Source organism: Antennarius striatus, chromosome 1, assembly GCF_040054535.1.
Source record: "Antennarius striatus isolate MH-2024 chromosome 1, ASM4005453v1, whole genome shotgun sequence".
NCBI classification, from domain to species: domain Eukaryota; kingdom Metazoa; phylum Chordata; class Actinopteri; order Lophiiformes; family Antennariidae; genus Antennarius; species Antennarius striatus.
In genome coordinates this window covers 1,988,397-2,012,373 of record NC_090776.1, presented here as the reverse complement: position 1 = coordinate 2,012,373, position 23,977 = coordinate 1,988,397, and the positions used below count along the sequence as shown (strand labels likewise).

The window sequence follows — 23,977 nt, the reverse complement described above, 5'->3', positions numbered from 1 at the left end:
AACACCACCACCCCCCCACGGCCCAGAGGGTGGCCGCCAGATTGGGTTCACGGTTCCTACATGATAAATACAACAATACATACAAACACTAACGTGAAATTACTTCATCCTAAAAGCGTGTGTGTGTGTGTGTGTGTGTGTGTGTGTGTGTGTGTGTGTGTGTGTGTGTGTGTGTGTGTGTGTTTTAGTTAAGTGGTTTCAATCGAACTTTATTTATAGCTCCCCATTTCAAACATTCAGGAGATTTGAGAGTTGAAAAAAGAATTTATAATTTAAAAATAATAATAATAATAATAATAATAATAATAATAATAATAATAAATATGTCTCTAAATTAAGAGATATTAATAATAAATAATAATAATAAATAAGTCTATAAATAAATTATTATTAATAAATAAAGTCTATAGATAAATAAATAGCAATAAATAAGAAATAATAATGCAAAAATTTACAAGAAAACAAGAAATACAAACAGAATTATTAAATAATGTAAATGACAAATCTGACATTTTAAAAATACTGAATCTCTAATTAAAAACAATACATAGCAGCAAATGTTGTGATAAAAATGTCAAAATTCTATAAATTCTGTTTCATATAAAAAGTTAAATCTACAAAAACAGACTTTTAATTAAAATGTCAGCGTTTAACCTCTGGTGACTTTATCTGCTAACAAATGTTAATTAAAACAAAAAGTTTTTTTTTTCAAGGAGAACAAATTCTTAGATTAGAATTTAAAAACGCTGACTCGGCAAAATCTGAATTCTGACCTCAGTAAAATGTTTGCGGTCATTTGCATTAACAAGATTTTTTTTTTCTCCTATCATAATAAAAGCCTGCAGGTCAAACGTGGCGACGTAAACCTTTTTATTCTTTAATTAAAAGGGAATGAACGACGTCTCGTAAATTCTACGTCAGTCTCTAAAAACTGAAGACCTCCACGAAAATGGGCAGGATCAGAAACACCCTCCTCTTCCTCCTTTCGCCGGAGCATGAAGATGAAGATGAGGATGAGGATGAGGATGAGGATGGCGGCCCACGAAAGCCGAGCAGCGAACAAGTGGTGGCTGTAATTATCTCGTCAGACGTTTGGTTCATGTTGGAGTGGTCGTCGTGGAGATTTCTGCTCGCCGTCTGGCGGCCCGGCGAGGGGGGAGGGGGAGGGGCTTGAAAGGGAAGGCCGCCGGCGGGATTATGGGAGTGTGACAATCGGGGATTAGCTCTGCTTTAAACAAATAACCCACTCGTGAGGGTCAGATCAACACTTACTGTGGAGGGCCGGAGGAAGAGTCGCCGCGGCGACCGCAGGAAACACAAACCGAGTCGTTTCCTGATTACAGCAGGACGTTCCTGGAGGCATCAGCCGAGCGAACGGACGCAGAACCCGGTAGAACCGTTAGAACCCAGATGGCAGGAGGTTCTGTTACTATGGTGATGGAGAATTTTAGAGAATAAACCTTGTTCTGGTTTATGAACATCCGCAAAAGAGACGGCAGCTGAGATCTGTCAGCAATGAGATCTGAGATGAGAACCGTTGGATGAGAACCGCCAGATGAACACGATGGGCCAATGAGAACACTACAAGAAGATGAGAACACAACAGGAAGATGAGAACACAACAGGAAGAAGAGACACAACAGGTAGATGAGAACACAACAGGAAGATGAGAACACAACAGGAAGATGAGAACACTACAGGAAGATGAGAACACGACAGGAAGATGAGAACACAACAGGAAGATGAGAACACGACAGGAAGATGAGAACACGACAGGAAGATGAGACACAACAGGTAGATGAGAACACAACAGGAAGATGAGAACACAACAGGAAGATGAGAACACTACAGGAAGATGAGAACACGACAGGAAGATGAGAACACAACAGGAAGATGAGAACACGACAGGAAGATGAGAACACGACAGGAAGATGAGAACACTACAGGAAGATGAGAACACGACAGGAAGATGAGAACACAACAGGAAGATGAGAACACGACAGGAAGATGAGAACACGACAGGAAGATGAGAACACAACAGGAAGATGAGAACACGACAGGAAGATGAGAACACAACAGGAAGATGAGAACGCGAGAAGATGAGAACACAACAGGAAGATGAGAACACAACAGGAAGATGAGAACACAACAGGAAGATGAGAACACGACAGGAAGATGAGAACACAACAGGAAGATGAGAATACAGGATGAGAACACAACAGGAAGATGAGAACACAACAGGAAGATGAGAACACAACAAGAAGACGAGAACACAACAGGAAGATGAGAACACGACAGGAAGATGAGAACACAACCTGAATTTGAGAACATGAGGAAAATTAGAACATAACAGGAATTTTAGCAATTTTGATCATTTTTATTTTTTTTCATGCAAGTATTTTTGAATATTTTTAATTTGTGTGTTCATATTTTCAGATACAAAACTTTTTCATTTTTGGTGCTTTAATTTTCAAACAGATAAAAACTTCTTTTTTTAACAAACAGACAGGAAAACGATTGTGAAACGTGAAAAACGATTTTTCCGATTGAGTGAAAATGAGTTTCCGTTCCCCGTTTAAACGCCGATCGGAAATGTTTTCTTCTTCCGCTGCTGAAATGCAAATGAGAAAGTTGCCGGAGGTAAAATTAGCATCTTTAATTAAAAAATTAGCAGCAAACAAACAAAACAGCAACGATTCAAAGAAAAACAACCCGGAGCGGCGGCGCAGAAATCTTTCATCTCGGTGATGCTACACAAACACGCTTCACAAATATGTGTCCACGTGTGTCGCTGGGGACACGCCCAGAACCAATATTTTCACACCCCTCCTGACTTTGATCCGACAGAACTTCATTTGAAGTTTTTATTTATCAGAATTTGTTGTGTTTTTGTTCTCCCAAAAGAAAATCTTCATGATTTTTACTTTATTGTTTTAAATCTGCAGAAAAACAAACTTTAAAACGTTGAAATATTACAAAAATCTGACGTGTCCTAAACCTCCTGGTGGGTCACGTGAGTCTCTGCCTCCCTCTGCTGGTCAGCGATGGAACTGCAGCCGGAAGCAGATCCGATCAGAACCATCGTGTTTATGTTTATTGGTAAAAATCTATCGATCAGCTGATCCAATAATTATAGAGACCTTTCAGCTGCAGATCTGATCCAGATCCAGATTGTACTGGTTTACACTGGTTCTGGGTCTTACTGGTTCTGTGTCATAATGGTGTTTACTGGTTGTGGTTCTGGTTCACACTGGTTAATACTGCTTCAGACTGGTTCATACTGGTTCTGGTTCATACTGGTTCTAGGTCTTACTGGTTCTGGTTCATACTGGTTCTGGTTCATACTGGTTCTAGGTCTCACCGGTTCTGGTTCATTCTGGTTCTGGTTTACTAGTTCGTACTAGTTTTAGGTCTGGTTCTGGTTCATACTGGTTCATACTGGTTCTGGTTCTGGTTGAGTCAGACAGAATCCTCAGACTGGTTTTAGGTTTTTATTTGACATCCACTCAGAGACGACATTAAAACACGACAGGTTTAATACTGTAAGAAGATCTGCAGTCAGCTGATAGTTGACACCCAGTGGCCTTCTGGGAAACGGAGTCCGGTCCTTAGTCGTCTCCTCCACACAGACTGAGCAGAGCCTTCTGGTAGTCTCCTTTGGTGTGGTCCTACCAACACAACCCATTTTACTGCCAAACTAACCTCACATTTCAGACCCATGAACTCATCGTGGTGCGTTCGAGGCCTCTCTCTGCGTGGGACGTTACAGTTCTGGGGTTTACTCACAGCGATGGTCTGGTACAGCGATAGTTTGTGGTGCTTCTTGAACTCGGTCCTGATCTTCATCAGGTCGACCTCGCAGCGAGAAACCATGATCCTGGTCACCACCTTCTCCTTCGCTCCTTTGCTCTGCAGAGACACAAACCAGGTGAGGGGCTCGGGGGCGGGGCCAACAGGGGCGGGGCCATCGAAGGAGGAACGAGCACCAAACGAACCTTCATGGCGTCGCTGAGTCTGTTGGCGAAGTACAGCTGCTTGTTCTCGAAGCATTCCACTGCGAAGAAGAGGAGGAGAGATGAAGGCCTCACCTGACCACACCCGACCTCACCCGACCACACCCGACCTCACCCGACCTCACCCGACCACACCCTTCAAACTGGAATAAACCGGTTCCACTTACCCAGAGTCAGGAAGGACTTCTCCAGGTCGCCCTTCACCTCCTTGCGGATGCTCTCCTTCATGTCGTACGGGCTGTAGCTCTTGTAGCGCTCAAACACTGATCGCACAGGAAATCACCGATCAAACTTATTGATTATTAGAAGTTAACCCTTTAAACACTCCTATAAATGCCAGGTGTAGTTTCACCTCTCTTCAGGTGGGGGACGCTCCTCTTAGACATGATGAAGATCCAGGTCGCCACGTCGGTTCCCTTCTTCTTCACCCCGGCTTCGTACAAAGCCTGCGATAATCGGAGGTTATTGATCGATTGATCGATCGATCAATCAATCGATTGATTCTGGGACGCTTTTGTCATGGTTGTACTCACCCGAGCGTCCTCGTCAATCTTCTCATAGTCGATCACGTTGGACGGTTCATCTCTGTTGGTCTGGAGACATCTTCAAGTCAGGATTATAGATATAACCAAACATAACGTGTTAGCATCAGTTAGCATCAGCATATGCTAATGGAGCTACCTGAACCAGAGCTAGCAGCAGTTTGGCGAAGTTCCCCGACGTGTCTCCAGCTACGTCTTTCTCCAGGTCTTTCTTGAACACTGCAGACGGAAGGGGGTTAGTGTTGTTAGCATGTAGCTAACAACACTAAAAGCTAATGCCTCGTAGGGCGGAGCCAAACTCACTGTCTCGGTAAACCTTCTTGATCTCCTGGATTTCCTCGTTGGTTCTGGAGCAGACTATCTCAATGAGGGTCTCCTCGTCCGTCCCAAGTCCCTGGAGACAACAGAAGGTCCAATCAGATTCCATCCGACCGTCTGATTGGTTGAACCGTCTGATTGGTCCGACTGTCTGATTTGTTGAACGATCGGATGGGACGGAGCCTACCTTCATGGAGGCTCTCAGCTCGGAGGCGTCGTACTGGGCCGGAGTCTTCATCAGACCCAACATGAGAGTCTCCATAGAACCGGACAGCGCCCCCTTCAGGGCGGAGACCAGATCCTAAAAGGGGGACATAAACCAGAAATGAAGCGGGTCAAACCTGAAACGGATCAATGTGGCGTCTTTGGCGTTCGTTGGCGAACCTTCTTGGCGAGCCTTTCGTAGTGAAAATCGATCTCACGGCGCTGCTGGGAGCTGCGTCGGGTCAGGATGTCGATGATGGTCTGTTCGTCCACGCCTACAGGGGGAGACACGGACGCGCTAACGGAGTTAGCAGCTCAGGAAGCTACGGCGGGCTACGTGTTCAGACCCCTCACCTTTAGTCTTGATGGCCGTCTCGATTCTGGCCGCGTCTTTGGCCGCGTCGAAGTCCCTTGCCGGCACCACGGTGGGGAATGTGGGCTCCGGTTCCTACAGAGGACAGATGGAGACGTGTTAGCTCGCGCTCCGATGCTAATACGGTCAGATGCTAATGGAATGTACGGTGGCCTCTGAGGGACAAAAACACCCCAGCCAAAAAAAATGTTTGATTTAATGAAGAAGGATTTTAAAAATTTGGTTGTTTTCGATCGTTTTCCTAGAAAATGACTTCATTTTTTAACCCTTTACTCAGGAAGGGCATCGGGCATAAAACTTTTTCCAAATCAAACATGCAAATAAGGCAAATCATTCGCTGTGGCGACCCCTGAAGGGAAAAGTCGAGAGGAAAAGAAGAAGTTTAATACTGACAGGATGTTTCAGTGACATCACCAATAATCGATCACGTGATTGGCAGAAGTGTCACAACGTAACAATTCTTTCCGCTGGTCGCGTCTTCTTCTTGTCTACATCCCATCCCTCCAGAAAACAGGGACACATGTGGTATCCATGGAAACAGGAAGACCTCTTCTTTACAGAAATGACCTCCGTCTAGCGTGACATTGATCTACGTCGACCAATCAGGAGCAGTTTGCTGCAAAAAGGAAGTCTTCTCAAAACTCTTCTTCGGCGGTTTAGAAGGATGTGTAACTTCCTGTCGGAATTCATTCGGTCTGAATCAATGATTGATCGATGACACGCCGGACGTCCCGCGGTTGTCAGATGGGCGTGGCATCGACCACGCCTCCACCTGCTTTATGGCGGCAGTAAATCTCATCGGGGCTTCAGGTACGTAAAGCAGGGTGTCGTCTGCGTACGGTAGAATAAACCCCTGGGGTTTCAGAGGATGTGGGCGGTGTAGGACTCACCCCTCCGTAGGCCAGGGTCAGTTTGCTCAGGAACTGCGACACCAGCGCCATGTTGGGTTGACCTGCAGCCAATCAGGACAGAGAGATGTGAGCATGTGATGCTTTACGTAAAAAATTCTCTCAAAAGTTAGACTTCCTTCCAAATTAAAACCTTCATAAAGACAGTTTGGCGTCAGATCTACTGAAGAAAACAATCTTGACTGGGCGGAGCTGCGGATTCCTACGGGCTGTAAACGCACCAGACTGATAGGGGTTGGATTTATTGACTGGGACGTGCCAGAAGGCGAGTCTCCAGATAAGATCCTGTAAACTAACGGTTGTGAGGAACAACAGAACCACGCTGAACCGGTAAAGAACCCGACGTCCTCCTGAAAAACATCTGGAAGTCATTCTGAAAACTAAAACAGGAAGTCTAGCGCCAACGTTTCATCTCTTAGCAACAGCCGACACAAACAGCCCACAGTTTCAACCCAAAATTGTTGTTGTCTGGTTGTGGTGAGGGGGATTTCAGAATAAAGTCCTATCATTTGTTAACATACTTTTATTTTGGTGGGTGAATGCTAACCTATAGCTATAGGTGCTAACACTACTCCTATGACACACGCAGGTTTGCACAGACAAATTCAGATGTTTATATAGAAGCAGCTGGATGAAAACCCCTCTTCCTGTTGCTTTCAAAATAAAAGCCTCCATATGGGGGTGAGTTTGTGACCCCTGGGGTTTGATTCTCATCTCTTCTGGGGCGTCCAGGATCGGCAGCAGGCAATGAGGTCCTCAACCTCCCCTCACCTCACATAACCACCCCCAAGACGCATCATCCTGAGCGTCTGATTGGTTCAGAAAAGTGGCCCCTCAACATCCGACTGAACCCCCAACCCTCCGACGGGGACATCCGACGATTAAAGCCCAGGAGGTTTTAGGTTTCTTACCTTCAGTCAGGCAGCAGCGCCGTTATGATCCAGACCCGGACAGGGTGTGGTGTTTAAATACCAGCACACACACACACACACACACACACACACACACACACACACACACATACACACACACATACACACACACACACACACACACACGATGACTCACCAGAGGAGACTTTCACACTGGACATAAATTCCTCTCACATGGCCCCGCCTCCTTTTTTATGTTACAATATGAGGTCAGAGGCGGTGCTGGCTTCTGATTGGCTGGCAGGTTTCCCATTAATCAATGAGTGAATCAGAGAATTCACCTGAACCCCCCCCCCCCACGGTGACCTTTATCCTTTAATCGTCTGGAGGAGTCAGAGGGCAAAGGCTGTTTCCAGACTGACAGAGGTCACGTGACCATTTCAGGGCGGAGCCTGTAGGTCAGCTGACCTGAGCCCAGCAAAGCGTTTGGCTCGGACCCGGCCGCATTCCTTCCTCTGTTACGTAACTCAGAACCGCTCCGAGAGGAAACTCCTGCAGGGAGAAGAACGGAACGGAACGCTCCATTGTTCCATCAGGAGCTCTCGTCCAATCAGAGGCCAGAAGCCTCGCCGGACGCTGCTCTCCGATTGGCCGGTTTCTATCTCTACAGATTCAACAAACTGAACTTGAGCCATCAGATTCAGGAAGTCTGTGAGAGGAAACACACACACACACACACACACACACACACACACACACACACACACACACACACACACACACTGAGGGTATCGTGTTTCTCAGGTATTGATCCTTGCCCACGGATGGGTGGGGTGGTGGGGGGGTTCTGACATCCAGAGGAATGAATGTCAGTGTGTTCGACTGAAAAATACACTCAGACCTGTTACCATGGTAACACAATCTGAAGCTGTAAACTGTCAGAGACAAGAAGGCGCTGATAAAAAAAAGGAGTTTATTTTCCTTCCTGTTGGTTCTTCTTTACGGGAACCAATGAGGTTCCAACCATTAGGGTGGGCGGGGCTGTTGCCTCACAGTCAGAAAGTCATGGGTTCAGACCCCCCCCCCCCACCGAGGACCTGGGCCTGTTCTACTGACACCAACCAACCGTTTTCTTCTGATGCAGCAGTTCACAGTTTGTCCACAGGAGGGCGCTGTGAGCAGATTGAACCGCAGACTGAACCCAGGATCAGAGTGTGATTGAAAAAACTTTATGTAAAAAAAGGAATCTGTAGAAAAGTTTTTTTTTAAATGAAAGGAAAGGAGGCTAGTAGCTACTTAACTGAACTAGTTTAGCTTAACTAGCTCAGCTTAGCTTAGCTATCTTAGCTGTGAGAATAAACTTAGTAAATAAATAAACTTCATGGGTTAGAAATGCTTGTCTACGCTTTGGGGGTCATGGATCAGTCCTGGACCTTCAGCAGTGATGTGTTTGTGGTGGAGGGCGGAGCTTCAGGCTAAGCCCCTCCCCCCGGTTGCAGTCGCTGTATAAAATCAATTGATTTTAATTGATTTTATTTTCTTTTGATTGACAGGAATTGAGGCGTGAGTCTGGGGTTCTGATGGCGTCCGATTGGTTAGCGTCATCCCTTCGGAGGGTTTCTGGACGACTGGAAGGTGGGCGGCGCCACACCTGTTCATCTGTTGCCACGGCGACCTGATAGGACTCCTCAGGTGTTCTCAGGTGTGTGATCTGGAGCAGGAGCCTGATCCTCTGTTTCGCTGATGCTGGACTTAACCCCGTTAGCCGCTAATCCCGCCCAGGGCCACATTAACAGCTTTAACGGGACCGGCTGCCACCCCCCCCCCCCGACGCTAAGGCTAACGACGCTAACAAAACACCAGGAGGCCCGTAATCCAGATTATACCGGAAACAGATCCAAAACAAACACACAAAGGAGCCAAACAGGGAATTGAAGCGACCGTCAAACCGGCGTCACTGGTTCACCTGGGGGAGGGGCCTGTGGTCCCTGATGACCCCGCCCCCTCACACACCTGTGAGGTAGGTGTTGGAAAGTGAGAGTAGAGATTTAGAGTTCAGAGCTGGATCCATCATCCATCCATCATTTATCCATCCATCATCATCCATCATCCATCCATCCATCCATCCATCCATCATTCATCCATCCATCCATCCATCATCATCCATCATTCATCCATCCATCCATCCATCCTCCAGTCTCCTCCCAGCTGGCTCTAGAAATCGGACGCTCTGATTGGTTGAACTTGTTTTCTATCTGAACGAACCCAAACTGATCATTTAGATCCGAATCCGGTTCTGATCTGAGTTCTTCATTCGGGCTCAGATTCTGTGTCTGTACCGGTGGACTTGGCTCCGCCCCTAAACGTGACTTTAACGCTCTTCGTTTTAATACGTTAAATCAGACCTAGAACCAGTTTAACGTCCATCTGAACCAGTTTGAACTGATTCCAGAACCAGAACCTCCAACAGCTTCAGCTTCAGCTTCGGCGTTGGTAATCTGATGGCGTCTCCCCGGTGTCGTCCTGTCCTTCAGCCCCCCCCCCACTTTAATCCCGTTAGTTCCTGCTAATCCCTCAGAGGGTTCAGGTCTCGCCGCTTCAGCGTCTTCACGCCGCTCTGGGATGCTGCTGGACCCGGACTGAACGCACAGGTAGGACACAGACCCCCACCCAGACCCCCACCCGGACCCCCACTGGCCCCGCCCATATGTCCATGTAGGTGTTTGGTTCTGGTCACATGATGCTTCTACTGGAACGGTTCTGATCGGTTCTGATTGATTCTGACCGCACCAGAACCAGATTGGGTTCACACTGTGATCTGGATCAAACGTGGTCCAGAAAAGGTTTTTCAGCTGATTTGATTCTGATTAGAGTAAAAAACAGTTTAAAAAAATGTAGAACACATTGTTTGTAAACAACTGTTGTGTGTTTGTTTATTATTGTTTAGAGTCACTTCCTTCCTTCCTTCCTTCCTTCCTTCCGTCCTTCCTTCCTTACTTCCTTCCTTCCTTCCTTCCTTCCTTCCTTTCTTCCTTCCTTCCTTCATTTCTTCCTTCCTTCCTTCCTTCCTTCCTTCCTTCCTTCCTTCCTTCCTTCCTTCCTTCCGTCCTTCCGTCCTTCCTTCCTTCCTTCCTTCCTTCCTTCCTTCCTTCCTTCCTTCCTTCCTTCCTTCCTTCCTTCCTTCCTTCCTTCATTTCTTCCTTCCTTCCTTCCTTCCTTCCTTCCTTCCTTCCTTCCTTCCTTCCTTCCTTCCTTCCTTCTCAATTGAAACTGAGATTGACTCAGAAAACTGACGTCTTCCTGGTTCTAGCACCATTACTGATGTCATGTGACTGGAGGCGGAGTTAATCACACGGCGTCCATTCCTCTCAGACGTTTAAATGGAGACATCAGTGTCCTGTGAGGACAAACATTCCTCTGTGTTACTGGAGGCTAGCAAGATGCTAGCTGGCTATCTACCTGTTGAACCAGCTGGTTAATGCTGACTGGTCATAAACTAACTGGCTAACCCTAGCAGCTAACTGGCTAACCCTACCAGGTTAGCTAACCCTAGCTAACCCTAGCAGCTAACTCTGAACTGGGAGGTTAATGGACCTCAGTTCTTGTGTAACTCTATCTTCCTTCCTTCCTTCCTTCCTTCCTTCCTTCCTTCCTTCCTTCCTTCCTTCCTCCCTTCCTTCCTTCCTTCCTTCCTTCCTTCCTTCCTTCCTTCCTTCCTTCCTTCCTTCCTTCCTTCCTTCCTTCCTTCCTTCCCTCTGTCCTGACTGGATGCCCCCCCCCCCATGGGGCGGCGGCGTTCCGGGTGGATTAGGGTCGCGACACGTCACCTCTAAGTGGACCTGACACTGAGCCAGACATGATCTAAACACCGCTAAGCTAAGCTAAGCTACGTGCCACGCAGATAGACGTGGGTCCGGGTCACATGACCTGACGCCCACTTCCTGTTTGTTTCCCAGGATGTTGAGCTGGGTGGTCAAAGTCGTTCCCCAGCCGCCTGAGACCCCGCCCAAACCCACCGACAAGCCGACGGAGGAGACCACCCCTTCTGCTCCGCCCCCTGCTCCTGCCCCGCCCCCTGCCAATGTAAGCCACGCCTCTTTTTGTTCATCTTACCCTTTGCTTTGCCCTCTCACTTCCTGTTTTTCGTCCAACAGGAGAAGAAAGTCACGTTTCAAGATGAGACCAAACCCGAAGGTCAGATCTCACCATCGTGTGTTTGATTCCGTTTGGATTCAAACTAAAACTTTATTTATCCTTCAGCAGCTCCAAAACCCGAGCAACCAAAACAGGAAGCGGCGGCGGAGGAGGGGAACAGGTGAGACGCGATGACATCATCCAGGAAGTGACGGGAAAGAGAAAAGTTGTTTACTTGTTGACAGATAAAAAGCATTTCCCGTCAGACTGTAAACATGTGATGTCATCATGTGTTTGGTTCTAACCCCGCCCCCTCAGCCCGGCGTCCGGACCCCAGTCGGGCGTGTTGACGTGGATCAGCGACGCCCTGCCTCACCCGACCGCCTCCCCGAACACCAGCAGGTGTGTGTGTGTGTGTGTGTGTGTGTGTGCGTGTGTGTGTGCATGTGTGTGTGTGTGTGTGTGTGTGTATGGATACTCATTCTCATCTCTCACTGCTCTCTGGACGACAGTAAACCTGAAGACGAGTGAGTGATCGTCATGGAAACGCCTGCCAAATACTGAGTTGCTTTAGTCACACACCCTCAGACAGTTTGCCAAATAGTGGCGGAGCTTTTTTGTCCACTCTGGGCTCCTGTAGAATCAGAAACTTCCTTAGATCGCATGGATCCAGTCGATCCTGGAGGTGAAGCTCCTGCAGCTGATGGGTCCAGACGCTGCTAGCTGATTGGTTCTCAGGTCATCTTTGTCCCGCCCCCCTCACAGGAAGGGGATGATGGCCTGGATCGCTGAGGGTTTGGACAAAGTCGTTCCTCATCCCGACCTGAAGACCAAAGAGACGCCGGCCGAGTGTCCAGCTGAGGTACGGCGGCAACAAACTGGTAAATCTCCCACAATCCTCTCTGCTGGTCATGTGACCTCCCGTCTGCTTCTTCCTCAGGCGTGTCCCGGAGCAGCGGCGCCTCCAGGTGAGAATCACACCTGGTCTCTGCTTGGAGGTTCAGACGCTGAGGCGACTATGAATGTGTGTGTTTGTGTGTGTGTTTCAGCTGCAGGGCCTCAAGTGGGGAAGGCGGAGCCAGAAGGGGAGGATAGTAAGCCCCTCCCACCCAGGTGTGTGTGTGTGTGTGTGTTACACTTTATCTCATATTTGTGGTAATATATTTATTTTATCTTGATTCAAAGCTCCACTGCCGGAATTTGATGTATTGTAATCAATAAATCAATAAACTGATCAGTTGATTGTTTGGTGTCGAGCAGCCGATCAATACCATTGGTCGATAACTTTGATACAAATATTGATTCAAGAGAGAAATGAAGAATTTTTTGTGTGTGTGTGTGTGTGTGTGTGTGTGTATGTGTGTGTGTGTGTGTGTGTGTGTGTGTGTGTGTGTGTGTGTGTGTGTGTGTGTGTGTGTGTGTGTGTGTGTGTGTGTGTGTGTGAGACAGCATGATAAACTGGATCAAACAAGGTTTTGAGAAAGTCGTCCCCCAGCCGGAGATTCGCTCAAAGACTGACGTCCCGGAGAAAACCGAAGCCCCGCCTCCAAGCAAAGGTGCGTCTGACCGCCATCCAATCACAATCCTCCCTGAAGACTTTATGTATCAATCAAACAAGTTATTTACCATTTCTCGGTAGATAAATTATTGATTATCTATTCACTAAATGTGTTTCTTTGAATGGCAGTAGAAGCTCCGCCTCCTGCGAAACCATCCGACTCTGACAGGTAAGGTCACCGTTTGAGGGGTCAGAGGTCAGACATTTGGTTTAGTCAGGACTGAAACTGTTAAAGAAACGTTTGCTCCACTACATCTCTGGCCGCTCTTTTTAGCATCTTGCTAACATGCTAACATCATCGGCGCACGTCTTTGAGGGTTTGAAGGGGTTAAAGGTTGTTTCTTTTGACCCCTCAGGTTGTCTAAAGACGCAGAGCAGCAGCCCAAGTAGGTGCAAATACGATAGCATTAGCATTAGCATTAGCCTAAGATTAAGACTGAGATCAGCCAGAATGATGCTACATGCTAAACAGGCAGCTAACGTAGAAACCAGTAGGCTAACAGCTCACAAGCAAGCTAGAACAAGATGTTAGCCGGTATTATGTTAGCTTTAAACACCTGATCTGCTTGCTGTTGCTATGCTAGCTAATGTTATAGCATAAAAATTAATGTAGCGTAATGTTATGCTAAAAACATGAAAAAATCTAATATGCTACGTAATGTTAGCTATAAGCAGCGAGGATAATCTCTGCTATCCTAGCTGATGCTTTCTGCTAGCGTAGCATTCTGTTTGAGACTCTGACTTCTCATTGGTGCGTTGGCAGCATGATGGGCTGGATCGTCAGCGGGATTGGTCGGATGCTACCGCAGCCCATCCAGAAGACGGTGAGTTTTTCTGTCACACAACAGATTTCAAGTTTGAACATGTCTGAACCTCTGTTTCTCGCGCAGGACGGCGGCGGCGGCGGCGGCGGCGATGGCGATGAGGTGCAGAACAGTAAGTATGAATGTTAGCATCTAGGAAGCTAGCAGCTAACACTCAGACATTACTGATACCGTTTAAGAGGCTGAGACGAAGAAGCTACTACTCACCTGCATGGATGAACTGATTGATTGGTTGATGGGCGGGGCTAGCTGCGTACCGATCGGCGGGGGGTGGGGCTGGTGTCAGTGATGAGGCGGACTCTAACCGGGCTGCTCTCCTCCTTCTGTTTCAGGGGGGAAGACAGCAAGAGCCCCTTAAAACAAAAGGAGGACGAGGGGACAGAGTCTCACTGACAGCAGTCTAACATTATGACATCACAGCACAGAGCGGCGGCGGCGGCGAGCTAAACGTAGCGCCGCTAACAGACAATTCTGGAAAAATGAAAGGGACACAAATTTAGATTGTGGAACGTCCTGAATCCAGATCAGGTTACAGTCAACAGGCTGCAGATGCAGATCCAGACTCTAGACTGTAGACTCTGACCTCTGAACTCTGGACTCAAGACTTTAGACTTGAGACTCTGGACTTTAAACTCTAAACCCTAGTCTAGATTATAAACGCTGGACTCTGGACTATACATTCTAGACTCTCTAGACTCCAGACTCTGGTCTCTGGACCCTGTTCTCTGGGCTAGAGATTCTAGGCTACACTCTAAACTGTGAACTCTGGACTTTGAACTCTGATTCTCAACTGTAGACACTGTACTCTAGACTGTAGGATATAGATTCTGAGCTGTAGACTCTAGTCCAGACTCTGGACTCTAGGCTAGACTGTAAACCATAGAATCTGGACTCTAAATTCTGGACTCCAGACTCTAAACTCTTGTCTCTGGACCCTGAACTCTGGGCTTGAGACTCTAGATTCTGGACTCCAGACTGTAGACTCTGGATTTGGGACTCTGGACTCTACACTCTAGACTCTAGAATAGTCTAGACTCTAAACTCTGGACTCTAGAGCCGACACTCTAGATTTTAGACTTTTGACTCTAGACTCTGGACTTTAGACTTTGGTTTATACTCTAAACCCTAGTCTGTAGACTCTAGATTCTTGATTCTGGACTCCAGACTCTAGATTCTAGACTCTAGATCTGGACTCTGGGCCCTGGTCCATTCAGGAGCTCTTTAGCTTCAGCACACGTAGCTAACTAGCTGCCATCAGTTCAACTCATTAAACTATTCGCTGCATCTTCATGGAATAAAAACATCAGCTGGAATCAAACTCGTCTTTTGTGTTTGTCGCGAATCAACCAATCAATCAATGAGTCCATTCATCGATCACCATCCTGTCATCATAGATTGACTGATTCTAGAATTTGTAACACACACACACTCACACACATTCAACCCTCACCTCTTCCTGTTGTCATGGCGATTAGTCAGCGTCCTGCAGGAGAGGACAGACCTGGTTCTGGAGGATGTGGACCAGGAGGAGGAAGAGGAGGCCGGGCAGGAAATGAAGGTCAGGCAGGAGTCACAGATCAAGAGTCTGGAGCTGGTGGAGGAGGAGGTGAGTAGGGTGTCTCCGTCTGATGACATCATCACTGTGACATCACAGCTGACTCGTCTCTGCTCGCAGACAGAAGCAGCTGAGCTGAAGAGTCCGATGATGGACAGCATCAGGAGGGAGGTGGGCGAGGCGCTGCTGGCTCACATGGAGGAAAGGTGAGCGTCCACCAGGGGGCGGTCCCTCGCTTTGGGATCGCCTCTGTCATTGGTGCAGATCCTTCATCTAATCTAGCGTTAGCTTCTCCTCGCTGTGCAGACTGCAGCAGGAGCGTCTGGAGGCGGCGCGTATAGCCGAGGAGATGGCAAGGAAAGCTGCCGAGGAGGCGGTCCGACAGCTGGAGGTGGAGCATTCGGGGAAGATCGTCATCGAGACACTGTCGGAGTCCAATGAGCCGTGAGTGAGATGCTAACGTAGCGACTAGCATCCTCCAGGTGTCTCCAGGTAACCGCTGTCTCCTCCCACTAGGCTGCCCAACATCCTGGAGGAGGAGAATGAAGACGACCCAGAGTGAGTCCTCCTGAAGCCCCACCCACAATCCGGTTGCTAGCTAGCGCTGCGATGGCCCATACGAGACTGTAATGCCATCACCATGGAAACCAGAGAGTTTGTTGCTTCTAAGGCAGTTTATTCTGCTCCTGCTCTTCTGGACACGCCCCTCCAGGTGTCACATCGGCGCCTGTCCGGCTGAAGGACACGCCTCTCCTACATCAACAGAGGTGGAGCCAGCGTCAGAGAGGCGGGACCTGGAGAGTCCAGTCTCCAGACCCATCAGCCAACAACCGGAACCACAAACGCCAGACGCCACGGCGACCACAGATCAGGTACAACCGTCTGTCAAGCTCAGCATCCCGTCCTCTGATTGGCTGGAGGGCATTCGGAATGATCCAATAGCGCTCAGGTGTATAAGCTGGGGAGCCATTCAGGAACCTTTAGTAGACATTTAATTTAACTTGATCATATTTTATTAATTTTATTTTGTTTTATTTTATTATTTTGATTTATTTTAATTAATTAATTAATTTTGTTTTATTCTATTTATTGTATTTTATATTGATTTATCTGATTTGTCACCAGGATCAACGCTGATAAACAACTTTCAAATTTAACCTACGTGACTTACAAACAACAGAATTGATGTGACCAGCCTGCAGCTCCCCCTGCTGGTTGGAGTAGTGAAGTAACTCACATCGTGTAACTCGATTTAAATCTGGATTTTATTATTTTTTCATTTCTGTCATAAACAAAATGCTGGCAACTAATTCTTAGTAATGATAACTGGAACTCAATGATCGTATTTAATGTTCAATACGAAATGTTTGACTCTCAAATGGAGTTAAAATTAGTTGGTAATGTGGTGAGAAGAGAAAAGAATGACTTTACTTTTACTCTGTTTTCTTCTTCTCTAAGGTCAACACAGATAAAAACACAGAAGACGAAGAAGGCGTCTGTGGAGGTTAGTCCCGAAAATAACAGGAGGGTAACTAAATACGGGTGAACCTCGTTTTTTTTTGGGATATAGTACATAAAAATATCTCCGTCTTGACTTCAGCTGTTTCTTCCTCATTGGGGGTCACGGGGGTTGCTACGGGACGATAATATATTACATGTTTTATTCTGATTTATTGTACAGTAACATGATTTTATGTTTTTTAACGGTTTACTAGTAATTTTATGATTATAGTAATTGTGACAGACGTACGTAAAGTGGAATAAAATGACGTAAAACTTTATTTTTCAATGGTTTTTTTGGTGAAAACCGACATATGATTGAGAACAGCGCTGCGTTATCCCGATGATTTAGTCTTAAAAATTGTAATAAAAATAAAAATGATCAAAAAGTGAATAATGTAATAATTATATTTGGTTCATCCATATATTTATTTTTATTTATATTATTTATTGATCGTTTTTATTTTGTTAAATTTCAGCTCTAAATTGGTATATTGATATAATTTAATAAATTTATCACATAGCAAGTTACTGTGATGATGTCGCCTAGTGGGCGGGCCAAACACACCTGGACACGCCCACTCGGCTCATCCTAGGAAAATTAATTCTATCAACTTTTATTTTTGAACGTGAACGTTTAAACACTACGTCCGGACTGCAGCTATTGATTATTGATTGGCAGTGAGGTTAATGACAAGTGAGGGTTTCCCCGCCTCTGCCTCTCGTGGGCGGAGCCTCTCCTCATCTTCCTCTCGTCTGGTTGTTTCCAGCTCCCGACACGTGTTCTCCGTTTACCAACTTCCTGCTTCGCTTCCCGCTCGCCGCCGAGTGTCTGGACGGCTGCAGGACGCTGCTGCGTGACCACGCCCCTCCCTCGCTGACGCGGGACCTCCCCGCTCGAGCACGCCGCTGCTTCATGGGCATCGCGGACCGTCTCCGACGCCTGAACTCCCAGCATCCTCAGCAGCCTTAACCCCTCCTAGTGAACCTCGTAGAACGTTTGCGTAGATGTGAGCCGACCAAGTGCCTCTCTTGACCCGCCCCCTCTCCTCCTCGCCATCACTCCCATCATGCCTTGCTGCTCTGCGCCGCTTCACCAGCTGCCAGCCAAAGGTGATGTCACAGGACGTGTGTGATGTCACTAGAATGACATCATAGACGCGGTTCAGACCAAACATGAGAAATAAGCTTGTGGGTTTAGCCCCGCCCATGCCCCGCCCCTCATACTTGCGTGCTGACTCGTGGTTTCTTCCTCGTGTACGATATAATCATCTTAATTAGCCTCTGTCGCTAACTACCCCCGCTAACATGTCGCCGTCGGGTCCGTAAACAGGAAGTGGCGGCCTGTGGGCGGAGCATACGGAACAGGAAGTGGGACAACGGAGCGGTTTGAACATCCCCCAGATCATCACCACCGAAAACCTCCTCAGGTAGCGTCTGGTCGAGTCCCCCCTCCCCCGTCTCCGGTTTCCCCCCGCCATAACGCCCAACCTGTGTCCCCCCCTGCAGGCCGTCGGACGAACTGTCAGCAGACGAGGAGATGGCAGAACTGACCAATCAGGGGGTGCTGCTGACAGCAGAGGACGAGTGAGACACGCCCAACTTTTTCTGTATTCTGGCTCCGCCCTCTATTGCTGACGCTGTCCTCCTGCAGGCCACGCCCTCTGTCCGCCGCCAGCGTGGGCAGCGTGGTCATCCAGGACCGCCTCTACCAGCTGGTGGGGCTGTTCAAGGGTCGGACGGAGCGGCAGAAGGAGCGCCTGACGGACGCCGACGAATCGGAAGAGGAGAGTCCGTCGGCGAGTACGTACCGACGCCCGGATTGGTCGACGCCCCCCCGAAAAAACGCAATCAAAGACCTTCATTTCCTCTCGTTTCTGCAGCCCCCAGCAAAGCCCCGCCCCCTCCGCCTCCTCCACCCTCACCTCCTCCTCCAGGAGGAGAGAAGAAGGACGAAGCTCCCGATGAAGACGAGGCGAAGGACTTGGAGCTCCCGTTCAAACTTTTGGGTCATCCGGTGAGAATCCCTCGAATCAGGCGGCTGCAGCTTCCTGATTGGCTGAGAGCCATCCTGGCATACCGCTTCCCCTCCAGCATGGACCCTTTCACCGGTAAGCAGAGGGCGGAGCCTGGCACGCATCGCCCCCACCCTAGCCAACCCCCACCTGACCTGTAAGCCCCGCCCCCACAGATCCGATCTACATCCTCTGGCTCTTCGTGGTCCTGGCGGCGTGGAACTGGAACGTGTGGCTCATCCCGGTCAGGTGGGCGTTCCCCTACCAGACGCCCGACAACATCCACCTGTGGCTGCTCGCCGACTACACCTGCGACCTCATCTACATCGCCGACATCCTGGTGTTCCAGCCCAGGCTGCAGTTCGTCAGGGGCGGAGACATTGTGGTGGGCGGAGTCAGCCAGAACGCGTCGTTCCTCCGGGATTCCCGTCGGGTTAATCTGGATTCTGTTTGTTTCAGTGCGACAAGAAGGAGATGAGGGAGAACTACATGACCACCGACAGGTTCAAGGTGAGACCTCAGCCCCGCCCACTTTTATCAGAGCGAGTTTAACCAATCAGATCACATCGATAGATTATTGATCAGCGTCGATTCGTGTGTCCACAGATGGACGTCATCAGTCTGTTCCCCATGGAGATACTTTATTACTTCACCGGAGTCAACTCTCTGCTCCGCTTCCCTCGTCTGCTGAAGGTCAGGATCAGCTGATCGGCAGATCAATAGATCGATCGATCAGTTCTGGATCTTATATCCGATCAGGAATAGCTGATCAGCTTCTGTAGTTCAGGTATTGATGAGAATATTCTGTTTTATGAATTGTTTGTTACCAATGACACACTCTGGAGTCACAGTTAGCAATCAACATTTAGCTCCGCCCACTTAACTGGGCGGAGCTAAAAAATATTACCAATAATTAATTTATATTTTTAGAACCAAACTTCCTTTTTTTTTTTTTTTGCCGTTTTTTCCTCATTCTTCCCATTTTATTTTGAAATCTTTCCCCACTTCCTGCTGATGCCCCGCCCCTTCCTGTCCGTCAGTACATTGTGTTCTCCGAGTTCAATGACAGGATGGAGGCCGTGATGAAGAAGGCATACATCTACAGGTGAGTTTCCCCGCATCCGAGCGACCCCCGAACGCGTGGGCGTTCCCGGAAGGTGACCCCTGACCCCTTTGACTCCGCCCCCTGTGTGTCGGTTGCCAGGGTGATCCTCACCTCCACCTACCTGTTGTACTCGCTGCACATCAACGCCTGTCTGTTCTACTGGGGCTCCGCCTACGAGGGGCTCGGCTCCACCAAGTGGGTCTACGACGGAAAAGGCAACGCGTAAGTCACTTCCTGTCGCCGTCAGACGGCCACGCCCACTCCACGGCGATCCCAACCAATCACGGCTGACTCCGCCCTGCAGGTACATCCGCTGCTACTACTTCGCCGTGAAGACGCTGATCACCATCGGGGGGCTCCCGGACCCCACCACCGTCTTTGAGATCTGCTTCCAGCTCATCAACTACTTTGTGGGCGTGTTCGCGTTCTCCATCATGATTGGTCAGATGAGGGATGTGGTCGGCGCGGCGACGGCGGGGGAAAACTACTACCGTGCCTGCATGGACAGCACCGTCAAGTACATGAACTCCTACGGCATCCCGTCGGGCGTCCAGAACCGCATCAAGACCTGGTACGACTACACCTGGAAGAGCCAGGGCATGCTGGGTAAGCGGGTTAGGAGGCGGGGTTGTCCACAGCCAATCAGGAGGAGTTAATAACAGCATGTTGTGTTCAGACGAGCAGGAGCTGCTGATACAACTTCCTGCCAAGATGAGGCTGGACATGGCCGTGGATGTCAACTACACCATCGTCAGCCGGGTGGCGCTGTTCCAGGTAGAACACACACACACACACACACACACACACACACACACACAGGTGATCGTCAGTTCTGACCCGTCTGTCTCTCAGGGCTGCGACAGACAGATGGTGTTCGACATGTTGACCCGCTTGAAGTCAGTCGTCTACCTGCCAGGAGACTTCGTGTGTAAGAAGGTGTGTGTGTGTGTGCGTGTGTGTGTGTGTGCGTGTGTGTGTGTGTGTGTGTGTGTGTCATGTCATGTGACTTATGTCATGTGAATTGTGTGTCATGTCATGTGAATTCTGTGTCATGTCGTGTGAATTGTGTCATGTCGTGTGATTCTAGTGACGCTGGTTTATGTGGAGCTGAAGGGATCACAGAACGCAGCCTTGGGGAACCCCGTAACATTCAGTTAACTCTGTGTGTGTGTGTGTGTGTGTGTGTGTGTGTGTGTGTGTGTGTGTGTGTGTGTGTGTGTGTGTGTGTGTGTGTGTGTGTGTGTGTAGGGGGAGATCGGCAGGGAGATGTACATCATCAAACAGGGGGAGGTCCAGGTGGTGGGGGGTCCTGACCTGCAGACGGTCTTCGTCACCATCAGAGCCGGCTCCGTGTTCGGAGAGATCAGGTGACCTTGCCTTATCCTGTTAGCCAATTAGAGCAGAGGATGTGGGAGGGGCGGGGCTTAGGGCGGGGTCAGATTATTCATCAGACATAAATCCTGAAGGTTGAAGTTCAGTCAAAGGTTTAAAATCTAGTTAAACTGCTAGCATGCTAACTGGCTAACACAGAAATACATCACTCTGCTCTCTGATTGGTCAGCCTGCTGGCGGGAGGCGGGGGGAACCGCCGCACGGCCAATGTGAAGGCTCACGGCTTCGCTAACCTCTTCATCCTGGACAAGAAGGACCTGGCTGAGATCCTGGTCCACTACCCCGAGTCCCAGAAGCTGCTCCGCAAGAAGGCCAAGTACGAGTCCTGAGGCTCCGCCCCCTTGCCGCCGCCGCCGCCACGGGGCGGGGCCAGCTCTTCATCCAGGCATCCTGCTAGTCATGAACGCTACACGCTAGCTTTAATCAGGCTAGCTTGAGCTGGTTTGTTGCTGCTGTCTCTGGCCCCGCCCTTCTGAGCGGGATTAGCTCTAATCCATTCAGGGCGGGTCTCCTCTGGGGGGGGCGGGGATTCGGGTCAATCTAGTTTCGCCGCCGCAGATGTAAGATGTGCTGTAGGTGCTGGTAGGACGCCGTTCCTTTCTGCTCGTAGCTCTTTCTTCTGACTAGCCGTTGCTTTCCAGGACGATGCTGTCGAAGGATAAAAAACCAGCGGAAAAGGAGGGAGGAAAAGGGGCGGGGCCAGTCATCCCCGCCCGCCAGGAAACGCCCAAGATGTTCAAGGCGGCGCTGAAGGTGACGCAGCAGGAGGGGATGGAGGGAACCTTCGCCAAGCTGAGGGAGTCCTACCAGCCAGCAGAGGTGGGTGGGGCATCCAGGGAGGGGCGGGGTCACTGGGTCATAAATAATTAAATAGATGATCAATGATTGACATCTTCCAAATCAAAATGTAACAATTTGTAAAATGTTAAAATGTTATTTATAGTTATTTGGTCAGTTAGTTAGTTAGTCAGTTAGTTTGTTGGTAAGTTATTTAGTTAATCAGTTATTTATTTATTTAATTAATTAGTTAGACAGTTAGTTAGTCAGTTCATTAGTCAGTTAGTTAGTTATTTAAGTAGTTAGTTAGTCAGTCAGTTATTTAGTTAGTACTTTAGTTAGTTAGACAGTTATTTAGTTTGTTATTTAGTTAGTTATTTAGTTATTTAGTCAGTTAGTTAGTTATTTAGTTAGTTATTTAGTCAGTTAACTAGTCCGTTATTTCTTTATTTATTTAGTTAGTCAGTCAGTCAGTTATTTAGTAAGTACTTTAGTTAGTTAATTAGTTGGTTCGTTAGTTTGTCAGTTAGTTATTTAGTTAGTCAGTTAGTTGGTTAATTGGTTTTTCCATTAGTTTGTTTGTTAGTCAGTCAATTAATCAATCAATCAATCATCAATCAATCATCAATCAAAAATTAAAGTCATTCAAACAGTAATTAGACACGGAGGCTGCCTCGGTCTTTCCGACCCCCCAGGCTCCCGTCCCCCCTCCCTCTCCGACACACCGCCGCTCCCCCCTCCCCCTCCCTCCGGTGCGGGACGAGGATGACGCCGTGGCGGAGACGGCCGACAGCTCTGTGGTCATCAGGATGACATCACCACAGGAAGGGGAGGAGCTACTGACGGTGGAGGTGGCGCATCGGGACGAGGAGGAGGAGAAGAAGACGGGGGAGGAGTGATCTGATGATTTCCCAGAATGCCTTTCAGCGAGGAGACGAGAAACCCCAGTGCATTCTGGTCTCTATTCTGCTTGTCTCTTCCTCTGTGGCGTTCAGTCATGGATTGTTCCAACTTCACCTGAACGCACCTCAAGTCACATGGTCACCACCACCAGCTGCATCGCTCAACTAGCTTTAAACTCAAACAAACTTCAATATGTAGAGCTGCTGTCACAGTAGGGCCACGCCCACCCTGTCTCTGATTGGTCCAGGTTTACACCAGAAGCACTCCAGGTTCACATGGTGAAACAGTCCAGGTTCACACAGTGAAACAGTCCAGGTTCACACAGTGAAACAGTCCAGGTTCACACAGTGAAACAGTCCAGGTTCACACAGTGGTGTCTTCAGGACAGGTTTTTGTCGGTTTGTGGTTCGACCACTTCCTGCCGCCTCCAGGCAGCAACGCTATGCTAACAATGCTGCTAACCACACATCATTAGCATAATGAGCTTAACATGCTAGTTGATATTTCAATGACGTTTTCTTGTAGGTGGATGTAAATCGAGCCAAGCATCCTCTAAACTAATAAATATTTATTAGATCGATCACTGATTTTGTGACAACTACATGAAGTGAATATAAAGTGCCAGTTCATTGTTGGTACCAGCAGAACATGACTCATCATATTTAAGTCTGTCTGCAAGAGGGATTATTTTGGGGTTTATGTTGTCGTTCGTTATTTTGATGAAATCATCAACCAAAAGTTTGGTTTGTGAATTAATTATTTTTTTAAAGTAGAGTTTTGATGTGATTGTTGCATGAAGTGTAGAATTATTGATTATCTAAATGTGATTGATAGTCGCAGCAAAGCTTTATTGACAGCCTGGTGTGTAACAGACGGTGAATTTATGGCACAACTGATAATAAAATGTTTACTGAGTCTCAGATGAGTGAAATTTGTACATAATTTTACACCAAGGATCGTTAATATATATAAAATATATTAATT

At 48.1% G+C, this 23,977-nt stretch overlaps 2 protein-coding genes across 4 annotated transcripts; one reads left to right on the top strand and one right to left on the bottom strand.

Moving 5' to 3' along the window:
• Window positions 1–3,477: 3,477 nt before the first annotated feature.
• Window positions 3,478–7,366, bottom strand: LOC137611884 (annexin A2-like). The gene is made up of 13 exons (XM_068340064.1): window positions 7,270–7,366; window positions 6,341–6,402; window positions 5,432–5,525; window positions 5,258–5,352; window positions 5,061–5,174; window positions 4,859–4,949; window positions 4,695–4,774; window positions 4,547–4,606; window positions 4,366–4,459; window positions 4,181–4,276; window positions 3,996–4,054; window positions 3,787–3,909; window positions 3,478–3,668 (listed from the first exon to the last, which is right to left on the bottom strand). Exons 2-13 carry the CDS (start codon window positions 6,389–6,391, stop codon window positions 3,609–3,611), a joined length of 1,017 nt encoding a protein of 338 aa, XP_068196165.1. The 5' UTR covers window positions 6,392–6,402; window positions 7,270–7,366; the 3' UTR covers window positions 3,478–3,608.
• Window positions 7,367–9,785: 2,419 nt separating this feature from the next.
• On the top strand, window positions 9,786–23,913 carry cngb1a (cyclic nucleotide gated channel subunit beta 1a). Of its 3 annotated transcripts, none has more exons than XM_068331027.1 (36): window positions 9,786–9,881; window positions 11,187–11,313; window positions 11,385–11,424; window positions 11,494–11,545; window positions 11,683–11,766; window positions 11,877–11,891; window positions 12,130–12,226; window positions 12,305–12,332; window positions 12,414–12,477; window positions 12,814–12,920; window positions 13,052–13,091; window positions 13,279–13,308; window positions 13,686–13,746; window positions 13,813–13,858; window positions 15,222–15,352; window positions 15,422–15,507; window positions 15,608–15,745; window positions 15,818–15,859; window positions 16,014–16,173; window positions 16,760–16,805; window positions 18,135–18,231; window positions 18,311–18,388; window positions 18,456–18,604; window positions 18,685–18,912; window positions 18,993–19,201; window positions 19,276–19,326; window positions 19,423–19,509; window positions 19,857–19,921; window positions 20,021–20,143; window positions 20,226–20,527; window positions 20,598–20,695; window positions 20,774–20,857; window positions 21,170–21,288; window positions 21,483–21,629; window positions 21,955–22,132; window positions 22,786–23,913. In XM_068331027.1, the coding sequence occupies exons 2-36, from the start codon at window positions 11,188–11,190 to the stop codon at window positions 22,987–22,989; spliced, it is 3,612 nt and encodes a 1,203-aa protein (XP_068187128.1). In that variant the 5' UTR covers window positions 9,786–9,881; window position 11,187; the 3' UTR covers window positions 22,990–23,913. The 3 variants fall into 3 exon arrangements, with proteins under 3 accessions (XP_068187128.1, XP_068187208.1, XP_068187043.1); XM_068331107.1 differs by having other exon boundaries at window positions 11,491–11,545; window positions 13,055–13,091; XM_068330942.1 differs by having other exon boundaries at window positions 11,491–11,545.
• The last annotated feature ends 64 nt before the right edge of the window (window positions 23,914–23,977 follow it).

What these genes read in the sequence shown, in the direction of transcription:
- LOC137611884 (XM_068340064.1), bottom strand. Translation starts at nt 6,391, where the DNA reads ATGGCGCTGGTGTCGCAGTTCCTGAGCAAACTGACCCTGGCCTACGGA. An exon ending in GACGGCCATCAAGACTAAAG is followed by an intron (nt 5,353 to 5,431) that starts GTGAGGGGTCTG and finishes CTCCCCCTGTAG; the next exon opens with GCGTGGACGAACAGACCATC. An exon ending in AGCTGAGAGCCTCCATGAAG is followed by an intron (nt 4,950 to 5,060) that starts GTAGGCTCCGTC and finishes TGTTGTCTCCAG; the next exon opens with GGACTTGGGACGGACGAGGA.
- cngb1a (XM_068330942.1), top strand. Translation starts at nt 11,188, where the DNA reads ATGTTGAGCTGGGTGGTCAAAGTCGTTCCCCAGCCGCCTGAGACCCCG. An exon ending in TGGAGCTGGTGGAGGAGGAG is followed by an intron (nt 15,353 to 15,421) that starts GTGAGTAGGGTG and finishes CTCTGCTCGCAG; the next exon opens with ACAGAAGCAGCTGAGCTGAA. An exon ending in AGAGGAGAGTCCGTCGGCGA is followed by an intron (nt 18,605 to 18,684) that starts GTACGTACCGAC and finishes TCGTTTCTGCAG; the next exon opens with CCCCCAGCAAAGCCCCGCCC.